The sequence below is a fragment of the Pleuronectes platessa genome, chromosome 22 (assembly GCF_947347685.1).
Source record: "Pleuronectes platessa chromosome 22, fPlePla1.1, whole genome shotgun sequence".
In the NCBI taxonomy this organism is placed as follows: domain Eukaryota; kingdom Metazoa; phylum Chordata; class Actinopteri; order Pleuronectiformes; family Pleuronectidae; genus Pleuronectes; species Pleuronectes platessa.
Genome location: NC_070647.1, coordinates 16250432 through 16271407, shown reverse-complemented (window position 1 = coordinate 16271407; position 20976 = coordinate 16250432). Strand labels below are relative to the sequence as shown.

At 46.1% G+C, this 20976-nt stretch overlaps 1 protein-coding gene across 1 annotated transcript in view; it reads right to left on the bottom strand.

Moving 5' to 3' along the window:
* The window catches only part of ppfia2 (PTPRF interacting protein alpha 2), a 102393-nt gene extending 87448 nt beyond the window's left edge, over nucleotides 1-14945 (bottom strand). Inside the window, 1 exon segment of the mRNA XM_053414821.1 lies at nucleotides 14697-14945. Within this exon segment, the coding sequence (XP_053270796.1) occupies nucleotides 14697-14945 (249 nt within the window).
* Between the last annotated feature and the right edge of the window lie 6031 nt (nucleotides 14946-20976).

Here is a 20976-nt window from a genome sequence, read left to right as displayed (position 1 = left end):
ACTTCCCCTGTGCTAAATCTGAATAAACCAATAAAGATGATTTGATGACATCCAAAGAATATCACTCAGAGGCAGTGTTGTATGTTTCAGGCTGCTGGATCCACAGGACACGAGCTGGGTGCTAATCTGATCAGTGCACCTTCTCTGCTGCACCTCCTCCCGTCTCCATCTCCTTCCTCAGGTCTGTCTCTGTGCCAGCGTCTCACCGGGGGGGGGGGGTAGTTGGCTGCGACCTACTTTTACGAGGCAGAACTGGGGCTGTCAGTCATGCAGCTGTGCGTCACCCGCCGCCGCCGAGAGGATCCTGCTGCCTCGCTCCGGTCCCCCCTCTCCACCGCCACCGTCACAGCTTCCACACCGGATGAGGCCTCCTGCTGCTCTTAACCCTCTGGGTGTCGTTGGCATAAACAACTCACAGGGATTGGAACTCCATCTAGAAGAGCGAGTAGCCATGTTGCGTAACGATAGAGGCAGGATGTCTGGAGATCTTCAAGTGGCTCCTTTAAAAAGGTAAACGAGGATCCTGGCCTGCTTCACATCCAGCGGCTCCATTAGCACAGGAAGGTGGTGTTTACATCCATTAGTCCAGAAGAAGTGACGGCTGATTTATGGAGTCCATCAACCGGGTGAGAGGCTGCCAGTGCGTTTACTAAACAGAAAGCTGCTGGCAGGAGGCGGCTGCCACTCCAGATTTATTTTACCTACAGCTGCCATCATGTCGAGGGACTTGTTAATGTTTCTATCGAGCTCAAGCCGATGCTGCGATGGCTTGATGAGTCCAGATCCAAATCTAGAACATCTCAGCAGAGAGCACATCTCCTCCTTTAGATTCAAATCAAGATGAACCAAATTGCACAAACTTTAAATCCCTTAAACATGTCGGATATTGGGAAATTTTTTCAAGCAATCTGTGCACACGGGCATTTCAGGCACGTTAGTAAGGACGGGGATTTAAACTGATACAGAATCAAAACGCTTGTGTGGACAGAGATGGTTTTAGTTTGAAAATGAACTATAGAACTGATATAGCTTTGATTCAGAAGATTATTCTGCCACAACAGAGCCGTCATGGACTAAATGCCAGAAAAATTGTACTGATTCCGTTCTTATTTCATTCTGGAGCTCTGAAAAAAAGTCAATATCAATTTACGCCCGTTTTCTCCAGCTGCTGGAAGCCAAGAAGCTTCCTCTGCAGCATCCTGGGAGGAAGCTGTGTAAGTTGGAGGTTTTATGTGGGAGTGTGTGAACGCTGGGAACTTTCTATGAATGAGCTGTGTCCAGTGTGAATGGGAGGAGAACATGGGCAGAGATTTATTTGTCACAACAACTGGATCAGTGACATTTTTGTTTGTGAGAAAAAAACAAGAAGTTATTGGAAAAGAAAACAGAGAGAAGCCCGAGGGACCGTGTGTGTGTTTTACTCGGAGCATCACCACATAATTATATCATTTATCATTTCTAGATATTGATGTTTTTTTAATACTAGTGCCGTGTCCTTTGGTGCAGTTTTCTTTCTGAAACTGTAAAAGCTGCAGTAATTGATTTACGGCAAATTACACTTTGTGTCGAATCTGGACAAAGAAGTAGATCCAAGAATTATTTTTCACTTTCCTCCACTGACATTGTGAGATAGAATGTTTCTTTTTAACGTTTTCCTCAAGGACTCATGAATCTTCATGGGAAAAAAACAATCTGGTGTCTTGAGGATATCTAATCTGTACGAGTGTGTCTGCAATTTGTTGCACCCTGATTGAATTTAAAAGGACCTCTATTGAGTAACTCAGTACTCATGTCCTAAATGTCATATATTATCCAATAAAACAAAATGCATAGAGCATGAAGTGTATATTTACCTCAAACAAACCGAGGCATTATTTCCACCCACACATGTACGAGCACCGGATCAACTCCCCGAGGCTCACACTGATAACCTCTGAATATAGATTACATTATACCGTCGGTCGGCCGAGATCATTCTATCATGTGAAAGTAATAACCTCAACCCTCTGGAGGCCTCGCGACAGAAACATCTTGGTTTTAAAAAAATCTGCCGCTTTTACTGTCGCCATATTCAGGATGGAGCATCGGTCACTGGGAAATCCAAAGCATCCAAAGCATGCGTTTATGGAAAAAATAAAACCCCCCAAAAAACTGCCTTTAGTCTATAAACAGAGGAGCATTGACTTCACACTGCAAATCAGTTGAATCCTGAATCAGTGGGTTGAGCCCCTCGTCCCGGTCTCCTCCCTCGGCCGGTGAAGATAAACACTGAGCCGACAGAAATCATCAAGCAAGCAGCATGGTGCCGTCGACTCAACACAAGGCGTCCAAGCACAGGCCTATGAACACATCCCATAATACAGACGGGATGACTGACACGAACCATACTCGGGTTGCTAATCCAAACTCCGGGGGATCAGCGATCAGCCGAGCATTTGTCTGCATATTACATGACTAATGCTGTCAGAGATGGAGGGAGATTACCCCGGATCGGCCAATCAGGAGGCTAATTAGCTGCACGGGGCATCAGATCAAAATCAACTGCTGCTGCTCTATATTCAGTGAACGCTCTGCGAGGTGGGGACGGTAACGTACACAGAGCGATGCACTACGAGCAGAGGTTCGATAAGATGCAGTTTGCAGGCGCCTGAGGCCGTCAGTCATTTACAGGCGCCCATACATCAGGAGAGCTGTGATGCTTCAGTCAAACGCTTCTCTGTCGGGGGACAATGGAAACATTTTGCCGTCCACAGAGAAACAGTAACACAGTTAGTTGTGCGACGGATGAATGTTGTCAGTCTCTGCAGCATTGCGGCACCGTCTCACACCACACACTCCGATCTGCAGCGAGCTGTTTGGTGATTACAGTTTTACTGAGAATTCAAAAGTACAAAAAAAAGAGGTGTAAATGTGAAATTCATCCTTTAAGCACCAACAGGGGTAAAATTGGCTTTGATTGGACGCACATCTGCTCGTCCCTGTTTGAAGCCACAGAGAACAGGTCTGCAGTAATTGTACAAGCAATTAAGAGTCTGTACCGTGTGAGTGTTAGAATTACCGTCCCTCTAATTGGCTGCAAATGACGTCATCGGTGCAAGAGGACTGAATTCCTTTCTGAGGGATTTTGGCTTTGATTCTGGAAGTTGAGACGTTTATCTTTATTTATTTAGGTCGATAGCTCCGTCCTCGAGGTCTTAATTTATTTCTGACCAGGAATAAACAATCATAGCAGGTTAAAACAGGAAAGTGAACACTCTCCAATAGAAGCGATGCACTGTCCTCTCATTCATATTGTTTCCTTGTGATTTCATTACTCCGCCTCCCGTGTTTCTATTTGGGTTCCAGCCGACGAGACGCTGCTACTCAGACGCACAAACACTGACTCACACAACAAATTAAACATTCATCACATCCATTTCCTTTCCTTTGATGCTGTAAAGATTTGTGCGCTTGTGTGTCTAACTGTTTATTCACAGAAACCAAAGGTTAAACACAGTCGCTTTGGTTTAACGCATTCGTTTGTTTCATAAATGAAGATGAAGGAGCCGAGGCCACTTTACTGTGGTCCTAAATATTCAATTTATCAAAAACCACGATTTTAAGACGATAAGAAGACGTGCATTTCTGAATATGAGATAGTTCTGCCCCTATATCCCATTTATGCCTTTTCCCAGCATCCTCAACATGCTGGACGCGTTTCCAGTCGATCATATAGAGCGACACCTGCGTCATTGTTTCGATGCAGCTCATGAGAACTTGACTGGACGTGGCCCTGCTGCATTGTGGGATACCTGCGAGAGGAGCGCGGCGGGCAGCAGCTGGCCACGGGAGGTTGGCACCAGACGACTGCTCCCAGCACGGGGAACAAAACAAGCAGCTGTGGGAGCGGTGGGTGGGACGGCCCGGGTCTTTAAAAGGAAGCCAGGCTGTGATTATCACAGTGCAGAGCGGGGCCACAGGAAGCTGGGAGTGAAACCAGGCCAGAGAGCGCTAACACTTGATGCTAATTAACCAGTGACACCTGCAGCCCACAGCTTCACTCTGACTCCAGCGCGGAGGGAGATGTTTTTACATCAGGACAGAAAAGACAGATACAAACGCAAGATATGACAAAATACATGATTCTCAAAGATGGATTCTGTCATTTTAGGTAGTTCTGATCACACTGATGTTCACGTGTTCATGGTTCTGGTAAGTTTGGTTGTTTGATGACCAAAAATTGGTCGAGAGCGTGTACGGGCGAGGAAGAGGAGACACGTCGTCCATCTTTATTTACAGCCTATGATCCAAACAATAACAAAGGACAAAAATATGAAGTTAAAATTACCGAGCTTTAAAAAAACGTATTGCAAAAATGTGGTTTACAATTAGATAAAGAGTTCATTTGAACCGTTTCTGGGAAAGAACCAATATGCTGACACATGGGAGACACCAAGTAAGTATAAGTAAGTTTAAAATTAGTGATTTCTCTAGGTTTGAATTGCATTATGTTTAAAATATGGTCGTTAAATACCATAACTCTGAAGTAGTGTGTTTAAACAGACACCAAGATGTGTGTTGTGGGTCGAAGAGCATCAAATGAAAGGTAAATTCCATCTGCTGCATGAAATTAAATTACATTTTCATGAAACTGCATTAAATCCTCGAGGTTTCTCTGGGATTTTGAGCGACGCGTCTTCTCATCACAATTCAAGAAATAATGGATTGAAAGTTTGCTGGATTATAATCATGAACCAAGTTATTCTAGCTGGATATTAATAACTCCAGAGAGCACAGAGTGATTCCACTATTGGTCTGTGTGTCCAAGAACTAGAATGAACCTGCCTCTGAGTGGGTTTTGTCTTCTGAGCTAATCCACGTATCCTTGTTTCAGTGTGAGAACCTGCTGCATTCAGCTGTAAATCAAACACACAGACAGAAACAGTGGCAGCAGAGGCAGGAGCCAGACAGCCTGAGAAAACCTCAGCGGAAAATGCAATAAGTCAGGAAGCTCCACTGTGCTTCACGGCCGCCGTCACTGGGAAAATTGAAATCTCTGCAGCTTCTATGATTTATTCAACACGCTGAATATTAGTGCAAAACGAGGTGTCTGGAAGGACTCGCTCGTTATCTGAGTTTGAAGAGGTCGACATCAGAATGTCATTCACAGTTTAGAGGGGTTTTATTATGTTGCTGGAAGATTTTCTGCTCTCACAATCGATTTCAGTTGTGTAGTTTTCCACAGGAAGACGAATTATCACCCTGTGGTTGTTTGTCTCCACTGACCAGTGTTATTTCATACACCCCCCTCCCAGACTCACATGACCTCTTGACCTTCATCCACCAAAATCAAATATGTTCATCTTTGAGTTGAAGTGAACGTTGGTACCAAATTTGAATTTGCTCCCTCAAGGTTTTCCTGAGACGTTGCATTCTCAAGACAAAGAGGTGTTTTGTGAGGTCTCTGTCACCTTGACCTTCGACCTTTGAATTTCAAGGCGTTGTTGAGATATCGTGTACACACAACCCAGAAGACATAATCACTGCAGCCACTTGCTGTCTCTGGCACGAAGGCATAAAAACACCAATAACTAGAATAGCAGTCAGTAAAACTCAGTCCCAGCAGGCTCCTTAAATTCGAGCAGCACACACTCAGAGCTGCAGCTTCCTAAACAAGCCTGATCATTTCCAATGTAAATGTAAATTACACTTTCAAAGATTTAAAAAAAATTGATATTTAACTTTGGAATTCAAGCGAAAATTAAAGAAAGAGAAGAAAAAAGTTCTTGAAATTTTACAAGTTCAAACTGCAAACGTGCAAAACAGTGACATTAAGAAGCTGAGACACGTGAAACGACGTTAAAGTGATTAAAAACAATGACAAACTAAATCTGTGACTTAATTCCACCAAGCATCTGTGGCTCATTGACTCCATCACAGAGTCAGATATAAGTCTACCCCCCCCCCACACACACACGCACACCAGACCCCCTGCAGCAGTGCCTCAGTTTCACTTTATATTACCAAACACTGGGGAAACGTGATTAAGTGCTATGCTGTGCTGCACGCTGCTGGCTGTGCTGCTGCTGGTGGTGGTGGTGGTGGTGGTAGAGTCACATGGGCTTCCCATCTGCCTCAGAGAGGAGGAGGAGGAGGAGGAGGTCCTAGATGTAGTTTGAGTAAGATGCAGGTATGGAGACAAGGCGGGGGGGGGGGGGATCAATTCCTCGGAGAGCGTGAGCAAGTCGTTATGTTTCACCTTCAAAAACCAAGGATTCCACGCCTGTCCTCATCACACGTGTGGGGGGGGGGGGGGGGGAGACATCAGATATATAGGTTGTGTGGTGCTGCTATAAAAAGCTCCTGAGACTCATTTGAGTGAATGCGTGTGGGGCCTTGGAGGTGGCTGGGGGGAGGGGGAGGGGGGGGGGGATGACTGCACTCTCTGGACAATGTCAGATATGTTAGAAATGAAGCGTTATTGGATCAGCGTGTGTATTGGCGGGACCTCGATATGACATCATCAACGTTTGCATCCGGGACTTTTCTTCTTTCGTTTTTCTGGAGAGTCAGAGGAAACTGAAAACGAGGAACCAGCTGATTCGAGAGTGTCGGTGAAGAAGGAGCTGGTAATCCGTCCACGGCAGAGAGAAAATACACAGATGTAATTGCTTTTGGAGGCAGATTTGCATTTTGCAGTAAGTATTGGTCATAACCTCGTTTTCACTCGGCTCTCTTAAGTGGCTCTCGAGGGAGCCGGCTCTCTAACTCATTCAGGCAGAGCAGGAGGCAGCGTGGACGTGAACGTGTGTATTTGGATTAAGACTTGAAAAATGATGTATTTCTCGCCTCAGGGTCTGAGTCGTGCCACAGTTCTTCCTCGCAGAGATGTAAACTCCCCCCCCCCCCCACCTCGTGCACACTCACGTACGTGGATCTCCACTCGCCTGAGGAGGTGACATCAAAGTGTCGCCTCCTCCAGCGTCTGCCTGAGCGCTGTCTCTTCCTCTGCGCACGTGATTGATCATCGAATGTTTGTGTCGAAAATAGAAAAAGAAGAAGAAGGACAAAATAAAAGATTCCCAGGAGAGTCTCACATCCATCTCTCTTCTTGAGAACAAAGTGGGAAAAACAGGGAGTCGTGCTTGTAGCTCATCACGTCCACAGGAACCAGAGGCTGAGTGAAGTCACCTCCCACAGGGAACATGCCAGTTTATATTTATACGTCTCTAAAGGATTGATTTCATTAAGTGAATGAAACTCATAAACCACTGACCAGCAGCGGGGGTGCTGGTTAACATGGGATTACTTCCTCTCCCTCTCCCTGGGGTCCTCCCTCTCTCTGAGTGACTGTCACAGCACATGAGAACATGGAGGAGATCCACAGCTATAGAACAATGTTGTCTCCATGTTTATGTGATTTCATGGAGGGATTGTGTTTTTTTCTTTGTTGGGGACATCTGTGTCTATGGCATGTTTGTGAGTTTCCACCCTGGCTGACTGTAGGAGCTACCTGGGCTTCAAACAGAGCTGTGATTGGTCAGTGGAGAAGGTTTTTATGTCTTTATTGTTATTGTATTAGCCTCTGTGTCAATATAGTGACATTTTAACCAACCTGACCCTAAAACTGGGCTCCTCCAATCATAGGTCAACAAAAATCTGATCAGAAAACCACATGTTTCCTGATATTTCCACAGATAAAAGCCCCTCTGGAGACTTTCAGATGCTCTTCATCCGACAAAAGACGCGTCGGAAGCAAAAGCTCTTTTACAAGATTGATGTGAAGGAACCTAGATCAAAAATTAAAACCTGACAAAAGCCAAACAGAAGCGAAAGCTTAGCAGCACTAAATATTTCATCGTGCAACTGGGTCGGTCGTGGTTTAGTTATCACTTCCCGTCTGTGGAGGAGTCGTCCCGGCTGCAGATGCTCTGACAGGCTGATGCTGCACAGACGCACTTTCCTACTCACGGCTCATATCAGTCGACAAATCACCATCAACACAATTTACTCTGTGCGTCATGATTCTGTTTCCTTCTTGTTAAAACAATGGACTGGTTGTCTGTGGTCGTTAAACTAAACTCAAAATCCCCTTTAGTTATTTTGGACTTTTTAGAGATTTGATATTTTATTCATAAAATGTTTATTTCTGACATTACAACAGTTTTAACACACTTTTTTTTACCCTCAATACAGTCGTAAAATTCCAAACATTCTAACGAGACACACATGACACAGCTCATCACAACGACGGCACTATTCTCTGCAGGTCAAACAGTTACACACTCACGTCGGGAAAACAACTGCAACTTAATTCAACTTTAATAGAAATGACAACCAGCAGCTATTCTTCATCAAACACTGGAGAGGAGGAGGAGCTGGATTTCATTATTATCCTCCTGACATGAGCCACAGTGAGATGTAAATACACCGACCGGATGAAGAGACGGATAAATAAGAAAGTCTCTGTACACAAGCAGCTGCTGTCTCCTTGTTAGGTTGATGCACTGCTCCTGTAACTTTCTGACTTTACAGCCAACCCCCCCTCGCCCTGCTGTGATGTTCATTACACAGATAATGACTTCTGCAGGAGATCCGAACCCTGTCTTCTGTCCTGCCCCCCCGCTCCCCCCCTCGCCAACCCCACCGTCAGACTCCGGTCACCCAGCATCTGGCGCTTGGCACCGGGATGATTCATCAGGGGGGAGGTTCTAGATCCGTCTCCCTAATCAGACCCTAACCTTTCAAGGGTATTGATCAAGCGTCTCTGTCAGACACACAGACCCAGACAGCGGCGCGTGGGCCAAGCGTCCGTCCCGGGTTCTGTCGATGTGGAGAAGATTAAAGGGGAGAGTGGAATTAGGGGAAGGGAGGAAAATCGAGACTGAGAAGAAATAACTTTTCTTTCGCTTGTGAGATGGAACGATTAGAACTGGCCGTGCCCAGGACATCTATGAATGATCCCCTCTACATTTCCTTATCACGTAGAAATCCACAGACATAAAGACGCTATTTATGATGCGCTCTGAATCTTGGAGTCATCACTGTGGACCTACTCGATCTCAGCCCCCCCTCCTCCTCCTCCGACCACGCATCGGCTGCACATCTAGCCTGCAGGCGGCGTGAACTGGGGCACAAACAATAACAGTAATCATGGAAAATCATGTGCTGCTCTGGCAGAGGAGACCAGCTGACTGGCTGACTGCTGGAGCCCAGAGGGGCCTCCTGTACAAGCAACAGAGAGTCAGGGGTGGAGGAAGGGCAGCAGCGAGGAGGGGAAGGGGGGAAAAAGACACATCAGAGAAGGATTCGCCTTCTCATCCCCCTCTTCCTCCTCCTCCTCCTCCTCCTCCTCCTCGAGGAACTTCGTCATCTTCGTTTCCACGCTGTGCCCGTGTCGGGGAGCTTCACTATCTCCCTCCTCCCTCCGTCAGAACCACTGGGCTGTTCTCGACTCACCCCCACGGACGTCCAGGAGTGGTACGTTCCATGGTTATTTGCCAATATCAGCTGGAGCTTTAAGAAGAACACAATGACATGGCTGCAGAGAGAGCCTATGACGAACAGCCCGTGTCATGTGTGATTAATAAACACAGAAGATGGCGTCCACTACTGCCTTGATTACTAATCTTTAAATGAAACTTTGATTCCTGTGTGACGAGTCTGTTTCCAGGCATCAGCCACGGGAAGGACCAGTGGGATGGTCATGAATGAACAGACCACAGATCAATGGGCTCCTCTGTACAGTAATCTGCTGCAGACGTAGTTTTCATTACTACATCAGTGGGGGTGCGTGTGATCAATTGCCTGGTATCTCATTACTGTGCGGCCGGGCAGAGGAAGCTCTGGGATCAGCGTCTGGGGACCAGAGGCCGAGCTGCTGCTCCTGAGTGTCCAGAAGATTTACACATCCACAAGAGACGGGAAAAATTAATTCAGGATTTATTTGACTTATTACCAGATTTATTATTATTACATTACTAAATTTGAATGCAAAATAAAATGGCCGTCAGAGAGCAAACCTCCACCAAGGCCACTTAAATAAAACAAGTTTACCTTACCTTGCAGCTGAGGCCACATTTCTCTGTTACACATTGGATGTAGTTACATGTTTCAAGCTGTACACTGCTATGAAACCACATTTAAATCCACTAGTTCCTGTCTGACCCATGCAGCATCCTTTTATCAAGTTTCCAGGTTATCTGTTCAGTAGTTTTTGAGTAATCCTGCTAACTGACAAGCAAAGGAACACAGTTAAAAACATAATCCACCTTGAACCCAGCAGTTTCCTTAAATTCAATCAAGCTGCACCAAATTTCACAAAGTCATCCATGAATTATTCCCTTGGGAAATTGGTGACAATGTCAAAAGAAATCCAAATCTCACAATGCAAAGTTCTCTCTCAGCTCATGTGTGCAACTATTTCACTGAGTTCTATGGAAATCAATCCAGTGGTTTTCACTTAAACCTGCAGACGAACACAGAAACAACTGAATTAGGGGCAATAACAGAACGTCTTTGGAAGGGAGGGAATAAAAAGTTTTTGGTGAGATGGATTTCAAAGATGAATGAATGTGAACTTTATTAAAGATAAACCAGCGTAAATCAACAAAATCGAACAGTATCAAAGTGTCCGTCTGTCTGTGAATCCACAAACTGCTGTTAAAACCCAACGACCTGCTCATTTCAAAAGCGACTCACAGGTCTCATTTGTTTTTGCGGAATAACAAAAAAAAGTTGTTGTGTAGTGACTTTATTCCTTTTTGCACGATTTAAAGGTCAACTGCACGTCTGGTGTTTCCCCGACAGTTTGAATCCACCTGCTGACCTTCCAGGGTCCTCAACACCAAGGTCATAGTCACAGAGGCTCCATAAGTAAGTTCCCCCGACAAGAACTCTCGACGCTGTGGAGAACATTAGCATCAGCCACAGTGTCCATGAGACCGTGTTTGGCAACAGAGAACAAACAACGTGAGGAGAAGCCCCTCGGGATCCTGGGAGTACAGTAACGCACGGCTGAGCGCTGTGGAGGACGCTGCCTGTCTGCCGGCTCGCCTGCACCAAGCCGGGGGGGTGTGGTGGGGGAGGGGAGGACGGTCACATGCACGAGAGGCGCTTCAGGCTTCGGGTTGTCTGCGCGCTCTACATGTCTTTCCTCAGCTCGCTCTCTCTCTCTCTCTCTCTGAACTGAGTCCATGGAGTCTTCTCTCCGAGCAGAGCGACTCCAGATTCCTCGTTGCAGAGGTATCAAGAAGAATGAAAGATGAGGAAGAACAAGAGGTTTTCGGGGGGGTGCCCATCACTCCCCACAAGAAGAAACTGCTCATCCTTCATCTCAAGTCATGGATCTTGATTTACAAATGAATCTGGCATACATATGGGACAGATATCTATGAGAGGGATAGAATTTAAGGAGACCGTTTGGCCTTTAGAGAGGTTCTCTAACGAGATCCACTCTAGTTGCCGTTTAATTCTGCTTTCAAAAGCAGACACTTGACTCCTCCGAGTTCAACCTCCATCCTGTGGACTTGATAAGCGGCTAATTTAATAAATCATTGAATTAATTACATCCTGTTGCGCTTCAAAACTGTGAGGAATGAAAAACTAGACGAACTAGACAATAAACGTGAAGTAAAGGATAATTATAGAAGACTGATTTGTGAAAGTTCTTTGGATAAATTTGCTCGTACTTCCACAAAATTAAACTAATTAAATCAGATTCAGCCACAACAAATTACACAGACTGGTAAATGTCAGTCCCTGATGTTTCTCACCAGGATCAATAAATTATTCTCGGTGAAATCGATGAAAATATGGAAGAACACCCTTTCACTCGGTGTTAACTGATCTGCACCATAATTTCATCAAAACATTCCCCCGACCCAAACACTGCATCCTTCCACCCAGTGTCAAGCTAATCCGTCCAGTAGTCGCACACAAACCAACACAGATAAACACATCAACTCCTTGAATCCAGACGACAAAAGAACAAGTTACAAACTTTCCAAACCTGCCAAACGTGAGTGATTGAGACTTGAGGTTTTCGGTGGCGTTTTCCTTTAACTGTGAAATTTACGTCTCTGCACAAGGCAGCGAACGGGCGTGTGACACATACACAGCTAATGGTCGCCCGCTGTGTCACAAAATGGACGGATGAAATGTAGGAAGGGAAGACGAGGGACAGTGGCTTGGGGAAGGGACAGTGGGATTGTTATGCATGTGAAGTGGGGGGGGGGGGGGGGGGGGAGCGGGGATGGCCAATGTCACTCCGATCGGTCGGAAGTGTCATGATGTGAGGCCGGGCCGTGACCTCGGAGAGAGGGGAAGCGGGGGGGGGGGAGAATACAAAACAGAGGAGAGGAGCAAGACACAAAGCAAAGAGTAGACATAACAGAAGAGGCAGAGACGGCAGAAACAGAGGGAGAAGGAACAGGGTGTGTGTGGGGGGGGGGGGGGGGGGGCACTTGTGTCTTTTTAAAGGGAATTTCTGCTTCTCATTTAAAACCTCCACAGTTTGAAGAGTGACCTGGAAGTTACCTATCATCTATAAGTTGTTATCCCCCCCAAAATGCTGCATAATTATATATTTATTAAGAGGAGACACGATCATATTCAGGTTCATAATCTCAATTTAAAAAACCAATCACTTTCCTTGGAGTGTCCATTTCTGCAGCTCCTCTTTTCAGCCTCAAAACCCCATTCATAAAAGAAGTGCACAATCACCACACAACCAATAAAATCCAGAGACATTTACATCTGCAGAATAAAATCATTCTGTCGCCTCATGCTGCAGATTGAGCATCATCACAGCAGGAGCACTTTCCCCCCCGACTAACTAAACGTCTCTGTGTAATTACCAGGGTCTAACAAACCTCTTCACAAACCATTAGAGCAACGTTGATATCATACAGGCCAGTGAGACTCCATCAGGCTAATTAACGGGATGGGTTGTGCCAGGACGCCGCTCGGAGGATCCTGATTCAAGCCGGGTGCCAGGCAGAGCACCAGAGCAGTGTGTCAGCTCTGTCATTACACAATGACAACCAATGCATCACCGCGGCAGAGCCCTCGCCGCCAGTGGACGTCAGCTGTCTCATAATGGAAATGTTACTTCACCACAGCAGCTCTGGATGTTTTTCTGTGGGAATGGACGTGTTGGAAATTGTCAGATTTGCAATTTCGACGAGAATGAGGAAAGAGACATGCAAGATGGATGTCCTCGCTCTTTTTCTCTCAGAGGGGAAAATATATATGAGAAGCGTTTTGTAGCTGGTTAAGTTTTCCCTTTTTTTGTCTTGTACTCTCAACGTGTATATCATGTCCACTGTGTAACTTCTGAAGAAGCAGAAAGCCCCGAGGCTGCAGTGAGAGCCGGAGACCACATCACCCCGAGTTCAAAACCACAGCGTCGATGAAAACCACAGCAAATAAAAGCTCTATTTACAACATCTCACCACGCACCCTCATGGTCCAGAATGAAGAGGTGTAAGTGGGTGAATTCAAATTATTCCAAAGGCCAAAAACTGAAAATAGGAAAACATCATTTTTTACATTTTTCAAACCCCCTTTGAGTCTTAATGTGAGATGACACCAGAGCTGATGCAGACACAGTGAGCGCTCCGCCTGCTTCTGTGAAACCATGAGGATTACTGAGGCTATCGGTGGACAGAGTCCTCCTCTCTCTCCACCAGCGAGACCTCCAGAGTCTGCTGGTGTGAGGGTGAGGGAGCATGTGACTGGAATTACAGACACACTTGTAGAAAGTGTTAATCTCCGCTGGCTGTTGGAATTATTACATAAAACTCTGCTCTTTCCCCACATGTTTCCAAACATGAACAAAACACACACGTTTTGGGATTTCCACCATATTCCACCATAAAGGCTGCATACACAGTGGTGGTGATAAATAAACAACAGCCTAACACAACTTTTTTTATGGAAAGAAAAAGATCTTCATGTTCTGGGAGTCCAACTGCTAACTGGCCCACTTCCCCAAAAATATTAATGGATGCAAGCGAGTATGCTAAATTCACTGTTTTTAAAACTCTCTTGCATGATTTAATTAGAAATTAATGAGAATCGCTGAAATGGAAAAATTTGCCAAAGTAAAGCCACCGGAAGACACAAAGTTTGAGCAACGTTCAGTTCGGCTGAAGTCAAGTTATAGACGGTAAATTAAAAAGTACACACAGTTTCAGTGAGGGACACTGATGCAGCATTTCATCCTCACAACCTGCGTGTGCGTCATCTACTCATAAAGGAAAACACCCGGTGAAACCTCGTATTTCCAATATCACTCATCAAATCCCAGCATTCATACATCACTACACGATTCATCAGATCTGATTTCACACAAACCACAAACTGCATGCAACAAGATCCTGGAGCAACAAACCTGCAGGAAGATTCAATGAAGTTCAAATGGACGTTGAGGTCAAAATACATCAATGTCTCTCAATTACACTGCAAACCGCAAAATATTTCTGACAAAATCAGATTCACACAGATAAAACTAGGATGTCACTTATGCTTTAACGAACACACAAAGGTCAAAACGTGGATGTCCACATCATCAAGAGGTTCAAACACACACACACACACACACATATATCACTATAACACCCCTGGTTCAGTTCCAGCCATGGACCTTAGTTGACCTCATCTTTCCCCTCCACATCTGCACAAACATCACATCGAGCGGCGTCAGGGCTTCTCACCTGGGGGAGGGCGGAGCTGAGCTGGCGCTGCAGCGCGTCCCGGTCGTAGATCACGTCCTGGGCGTGCTGCTGGGCCAGGCCCAGGCTCTCCTGGGTTTCCCTCAGCGTGTCCAGCAGCCGGTCCCGCTCGTCCAGCATGTTGACCATCAGCTGCTCGAAGTGGGAGTCGGGGTCCGAGGAGCTGCTCTGGGAGCCGCGCTGGCTCAGCGCCGTGTCCTCGCTGATGGTGGGCATCACCTCGCACATCATCTTGGCTCTGCTGGAGAGGAGGAAGATCGGGGTTAAGGAGGGTGGGGTTGAATGGGATAAGGTTGTAGCACATCTGATATATATATAAGAATAGAAACTTCATCATCAAGAGCTGAAAGTTGCTTATAGTAAGAGAACAGAAACTAAATGATGAGTTCAAATGGGGTATTTAAATAAAAACCTCTTTAATATCTAAATTGGATTCAGGCTGGAGGTAAGGATTAGAACTCATCCCTAAAGATGAAGATTTATGAGTCGAAATCTTTATGTTTCAAACCAAACGTGCCCAAGTCAGTGGATGTATGAATATCCACTGTCACTGTTTGTATGGGCTCCTGTATGTGACTTGGCTTGAGAGGATCGGCTCTCGGCTGAGCGTCACCCCGACGCTCCAGAGCTGCAGAGACGTCTTGGGAGGCCAGGCATTGTGCCCTAGATTTCATGCTTGTGCTGTTTAATGGGCCAGCCTGGATTGAGTTACATAACACACCGTGTCTATGCTATAGTGGAAATCTGAGGCCATGTTCCAGCTTCCCAGAGGAGCCTCAGGAAGCCTCAGGATTCATCACAACACAAATCTGGCTTTGCATCATCACACATTGGTGACGCGCACAGAGCAATGTCATTTCAATAACCCACCGACCGGGAACTGGCTCCTCCCGAGTGGGTTAGAACGGCAGGTCTGGGTCTCAGCGTGTTCTGGCACTAAACTGGGATCGACCATATCTTCTGCAGGCACCGGGCCAGACCCCCACCAGTTCACCATTCAGCCACCATCCGCTGCCGCTTAGATCTGAGAGACCGGGGCCCGGCGTGCTGCTTGGCTGGACACGCTGCACATGCCAGCCGGAGGACAGACTGAGACATGGGTGGTGCATTTTAAGTAGAAGGTTTATTCCTGACTGTGGCTCAGAAGATGTGTGCAGAGGGGGGGGGGGGGGATGCATCTGAATCATCCGGGACTGGAAACAGGAAGAAACTAGAGGCTGCAGGTTTAGTAGCAATAAGAAAAGATCCTTTATTCTTCCATCAAGTGAACTATTCTGTTGATTTCTACATCCAAAATGGCCGCTCAGGACAAGATTTCCCGTTTTTTTCAAGGGGTCTTTGCAACTTCTCCTTGAAAACACTCAGCACAAAGCCGTCCTCACATTCCAAGGCACAATTCCTCATGTTTAAAAAAGGGTTTTTTTCTATTTCTCCTTTAAATCTGCGAGGAAAGCAAAGTGCATGGAGGCCGGGTGTTGTTCTGCTTCGTGGCCCCAGCGATCCCCCTGCCGTCCCGGTGATGCACCTCCTGCTTTGATCGTGCCGTGACCGTCCCTTAAATCATTCCTGCTGTCTGTGAAAAATCAATAGACGAGGAGGGTAAGTGGACTGACTGATCTGCTATTGTCTCCACCCTCACGAGTAAAAAAAAAAAGAGGCGGAAAAAAACCACATCGCTCAATGAAATGTTTATCCACTCAATTGTGCCATTGAAAAAGCTGTTTGGCTGAACTTGAGATTCTCGTGTTTAAAAAGCCTTGAGGCGAAATTAAATGATAAAATAGTCGCTGCTTTCACCAAATTTTCGGTTTTATAGGGTTTGAGGAGCGAGTCGTTCTTTTCTCTTCGGTGAAGTGCAGGCTGGCTGCGGTGGTGGTGGTGGTGGTGGTGACAGGTGAGAGTTACTGGGATCCTCCTGAGTAGATAAACACTAATCACCCGCAGTGTGAGGAATGTGCCGGCGGAGCTGTCGCTACCAGCCGGGGATGCAGATGTTGTCTTGATTGCCCGTCGCACACACTGACAACACTGCTTCCTCAAGTCAATTTGACCCCCCCCATTAAAATGGTCAACAGGAGGACGAGTGAGAGAGTGTGTGCACATTTCAATCCGCAACATCCCGATAACGTACGGCCGGGGAATCTGCCACGAGCGTGTCAGGCTCCGGCTTTGCATAAATGCATGTCTAATAATGAATATGTTTGATTTTATCTGTCAGTGTGATCCTCATGGAGAGAAATTGGTACTTGTGGTAATAGACCTGAGACTGTTGTATAAACAAGACGGAGCTCAAGTGACTGGATTCAGCGCGGCTGGTTAAAGATGTGGAATCTGAGGCTTAAAATTACACTGGAAATCGCAGGAGGGGGGGGGGAACAGCGGCACGCTCAATTGAGCAGATTGTGAGCATCGAGAGACGCACACAGACACACACAGCCAGGGATCACTGGGCTTTTCTCTCCCTGCCAGATGCCAATCAATGAATTATTCAGGGGGGGTGGGAGGGAGGGTTCTTCTTCCCAATCGGTGCAACAGATCCAGAAGTCGTTTGTTTTTACTGCACCTCGTCCAACCCTCGAAGAGAGACACGTGGCTGCAGACGCAAGTCGAGACAACAGCACAGGACCGGTGAGCAAAGGTTCAACAAGCAGAAGAGCAGAGAACAAAGCTTCTCGTGATCTAATAGAGAGGAGAGCGAGTCAGACAGAGTCAAAACCTGAACTCGTACTAATCAAAGTTTATGTAAAAGTCCAGGAAACTTGTGCTAAGATCCTCATTCTTACTTTTTTAGTCAGTTCTTTTTAGCGGCTCAATGCTTGACACTTGTAGAAAATACTACAATAGCTTATTGTACAATACTACACCTAACAATTAACAACCATCCACAAAGTAAATGGTTTATATATAGTGCAAATACCATTTATTAAAACTACTCAGAGAAGTTGACAGCACAAGTCACATTCACCCGTTGACACACTTTCATACAACACTTCCATATGCAGCACTTTTACCATCACACACTGTCGGAAGAGCCATGAGGAGCAGGGGTCAAACCGGGCAAACCGGGCATCGAACAACCGACATCCTGGTTATTGGACGGCCCCCCCTCTACCCCCTGAGCCACTGCTGCCTCCACAGATCACAATCCCTGACTTTTCCTACACACCCTGGAAGTGGTTCACCGATCAAAACGTAGCTCCAAGTCCAAAGAGAGGCCGACATTTCCTACATGCAGAGGAAGCGGTCGACCAATCACAACAGAGTTTACAGAGCATGTGAACCTTTTCAAGCAACAACACAAATCAACACTATGAGCCTGAATATGAGGGTAATATATCTACTTTTAAAAAAATGTGGAAATAAGACTCACCTACATGTAATTGAGACAACAGATGGGTAAGAGGGAGGCGGGTTTTTAAAACATTGTTATTGAACGTTAAAAAAAGTTCCTCAGAGGGTCGACTACTTCAGATTTTCTGCAAAAAACAAGAAACTCAAGAAACTGATTCTATTTCTTATACGACTATTGATCCAGTTCAGAGAAATGGACAAAAGGAACCGGCAGGGAACCGTCTGTTTGAGGACAGGAACGTAAATTCTGCCACTTGTGCAGAACCTCTCCGTTTTGGCCAAGAAGAAGAAGAAAATCAGCAAGAGGCAGCTAATGCCCTGAATGTCCTCGGTTAATCTCATTAATGGGAACAATTGTGCGAGCAGATAAGGAGCCGTGCACTAAACAGCAGCATGTTCCTGAGCTGTGTACGGCCATGTGGGGGCACATTCAGCGCTATCCACGGCTTGGGAAGCATCAGGAGTCGTGTGTTAGGAGCGTGTGCAGAACGGGCAGCGGGGCGGGCATGACACTCTGTGGCTTTGGAGATAAGCAGCGCCGTGGAGGGACTGGGGAAGAGAAGCAACAAAGCTTTGTTTTCATCAAGCATGGAATTCTTTCACTCGTTGAGCAGGGAGCTGGTCATTTAGACACACGAGGAGGACCAGACCAATTCGGCCTGGGGAAAAAAGACCTATTAAGGACTGTGATGTGTTTATCAAACGTGAGGTCAGCTTCTCAAACAGTTGAGATCACCCGAGACTGATGGCGCGCGTTGCTTTGTGGCCACCAGGGGGAGCCGACTGCTGCGGAACTCCACCTTTAAATAACGTCTGTGTGTGATGTCCTGGCGCTGGGCGCAAAGTGCACCTGCAGGCCGTATTGATGAGCCCAGAGGGGAATGGAGAAGCTGCTGCACGCCACTCCTTCCCCACTTTGGCATCCGTATGAGGCCGGCAGTCGGGGGGGGGGGAAAGGGTGACACGGCGTTTTTTTTCATTTGTGAATGGAACGGGCCAGATTGCACCGAGAGAAATCCCATTCATCTGGCTCCCTGCGCCGGGGAGACAAGCAGAGAGACGGAGCTGCCAAGAGAAACGGCAATTCAAGTCTGTTGGATTCAATCGCAGCCACAGGATCATACAATCACGCTCGGAGTGGAGTCCAGTGAGAAGATGGAGTGAGCAGTTCACTCATCTCTGACACTGCGAGGCTGGGACATCAAATAGAGAAATAATAAACCACACGAGGCTGTGATTTCTGCAGTGGGACTGGTTTTTAATGCAGGTATACAGCTATACACTGAGGTCACCCGAGGTCACTGAGGTCACCGAGGTGTTTATTCTGGGAATTCTGTGCTTTTGTGACCTGAAGTGGAGTTTTCACTTTTTAAATTAAAATTGTTCTGAGTGGAAAGACGCCTCAAATGTTGTATTTCCATCCCAGACCAGTAATTATCTATACAGGCTGTTTTTTGTTGTGGTTTTGTGAATCATCTGTGAGCAACTTAGAAAATGCTCTTAAAATAAAATGCATTTCTACAATATTTACTATTATAAACACTACTAGGTTTTACAAATGGAAACAGTTGGAGATGGAAATACACGATTTTTATGATAAAAGAAAAAAAAGGTTTTACAAACCACAGACGGTAAAAGTGTCAGTATTTTAGTCCTGCAATAGAAAACATTTATGCCTCTTCTCTGCTATTTTTTACCCAATATTCTCTCCCTCGTTGTACAAAATATCGATGATCCATCAAGTACCAGAGGAGAACGCTGTGGTCCAGGTAATATTGGGCGAGGCAGACGTATGCCTGTGAATGTCATGTGGTGCAGTGATGCTAAATTTAGCCTCAAACTTGCAATCACACCAGCAGCACACGATAAAACCAGTATGAAGCCGCCATTCTACACAAACGCTCTCTTTCACATGTTCACACGGTTACACAGAAACCAACGTTTTGGAGAATCTGCACTTTAGACGCCTAAATGTTAAGTGTAATGAATTTTTTTAAAAGCCCTCCTGCAGTCTGTGAACGGCTGCGCTCAGTTCAATGCATTTGAGAGTAATGACCTTCAGCGAGCATCTCACTGTACCTGTGGGCGACGGGGATTCAGACACCAGGCGACGAGGCAGCGGAGGAAAGAGATCATAAAGGACAATCAAGGTAAATCTCATGAAAGACTGAAGGTAACTAAAATATTATCGATAGAAACAAGGAAGGAAAATGGTGACTATGAGCCTTTAATTGAAATTTTAAAATGTCCCTCCTATTTGCTCCTGTAAGAACATCCTGATCTCGAATAGATGCCACAGGTGCACTGGTATTTGTCCATTTCCACTGTTTCCCACAGCTGAGAATAAACCATGTGTCCCACTGTTACTGGGAGGAACCCAAACAGCTGATTTATCTTAGTGATGCACATATCATCCACGTTGTCCTCATCTGCAAGAGGCCAGATGTTTACAGACGCCTTCCCGGGACATATAATCTACTGACAGCTGCTGCTTCATTTCCTTAAATATCAAATTAGGACATTCACATGAATTAACACATAAAAACCATATTCCTCTATAGTAGACACACAGAGTAGTAGAATGGTGAAGGAGACGGAGGATGGCACGGGTGTAGAGTTACACCCTGGCTGCTGTGGAGAGTGTGTGTCTATTTGTCTCTGAGGGTGCTACACCTCGGCCTCTGCTGGGGGGGGGGGGGGGGGGGGCTCTTCTGATGTGTGAGTGTGTGCTGAACTGAGAGTAAAGTCCGCGTGCACATGAAAGCACGAGTGAAGAGCGTGCAGCCTCTCGCATCGCCCACAATCTCCTGCAGCAAGGTCACGCAAACCATCAATCGATACAGATTGAGTAAGAGCACAGATCGAGGTGAATGAAAAAGGGACGAGCTGCAGGTTGTGAGTGGTTTGCAAC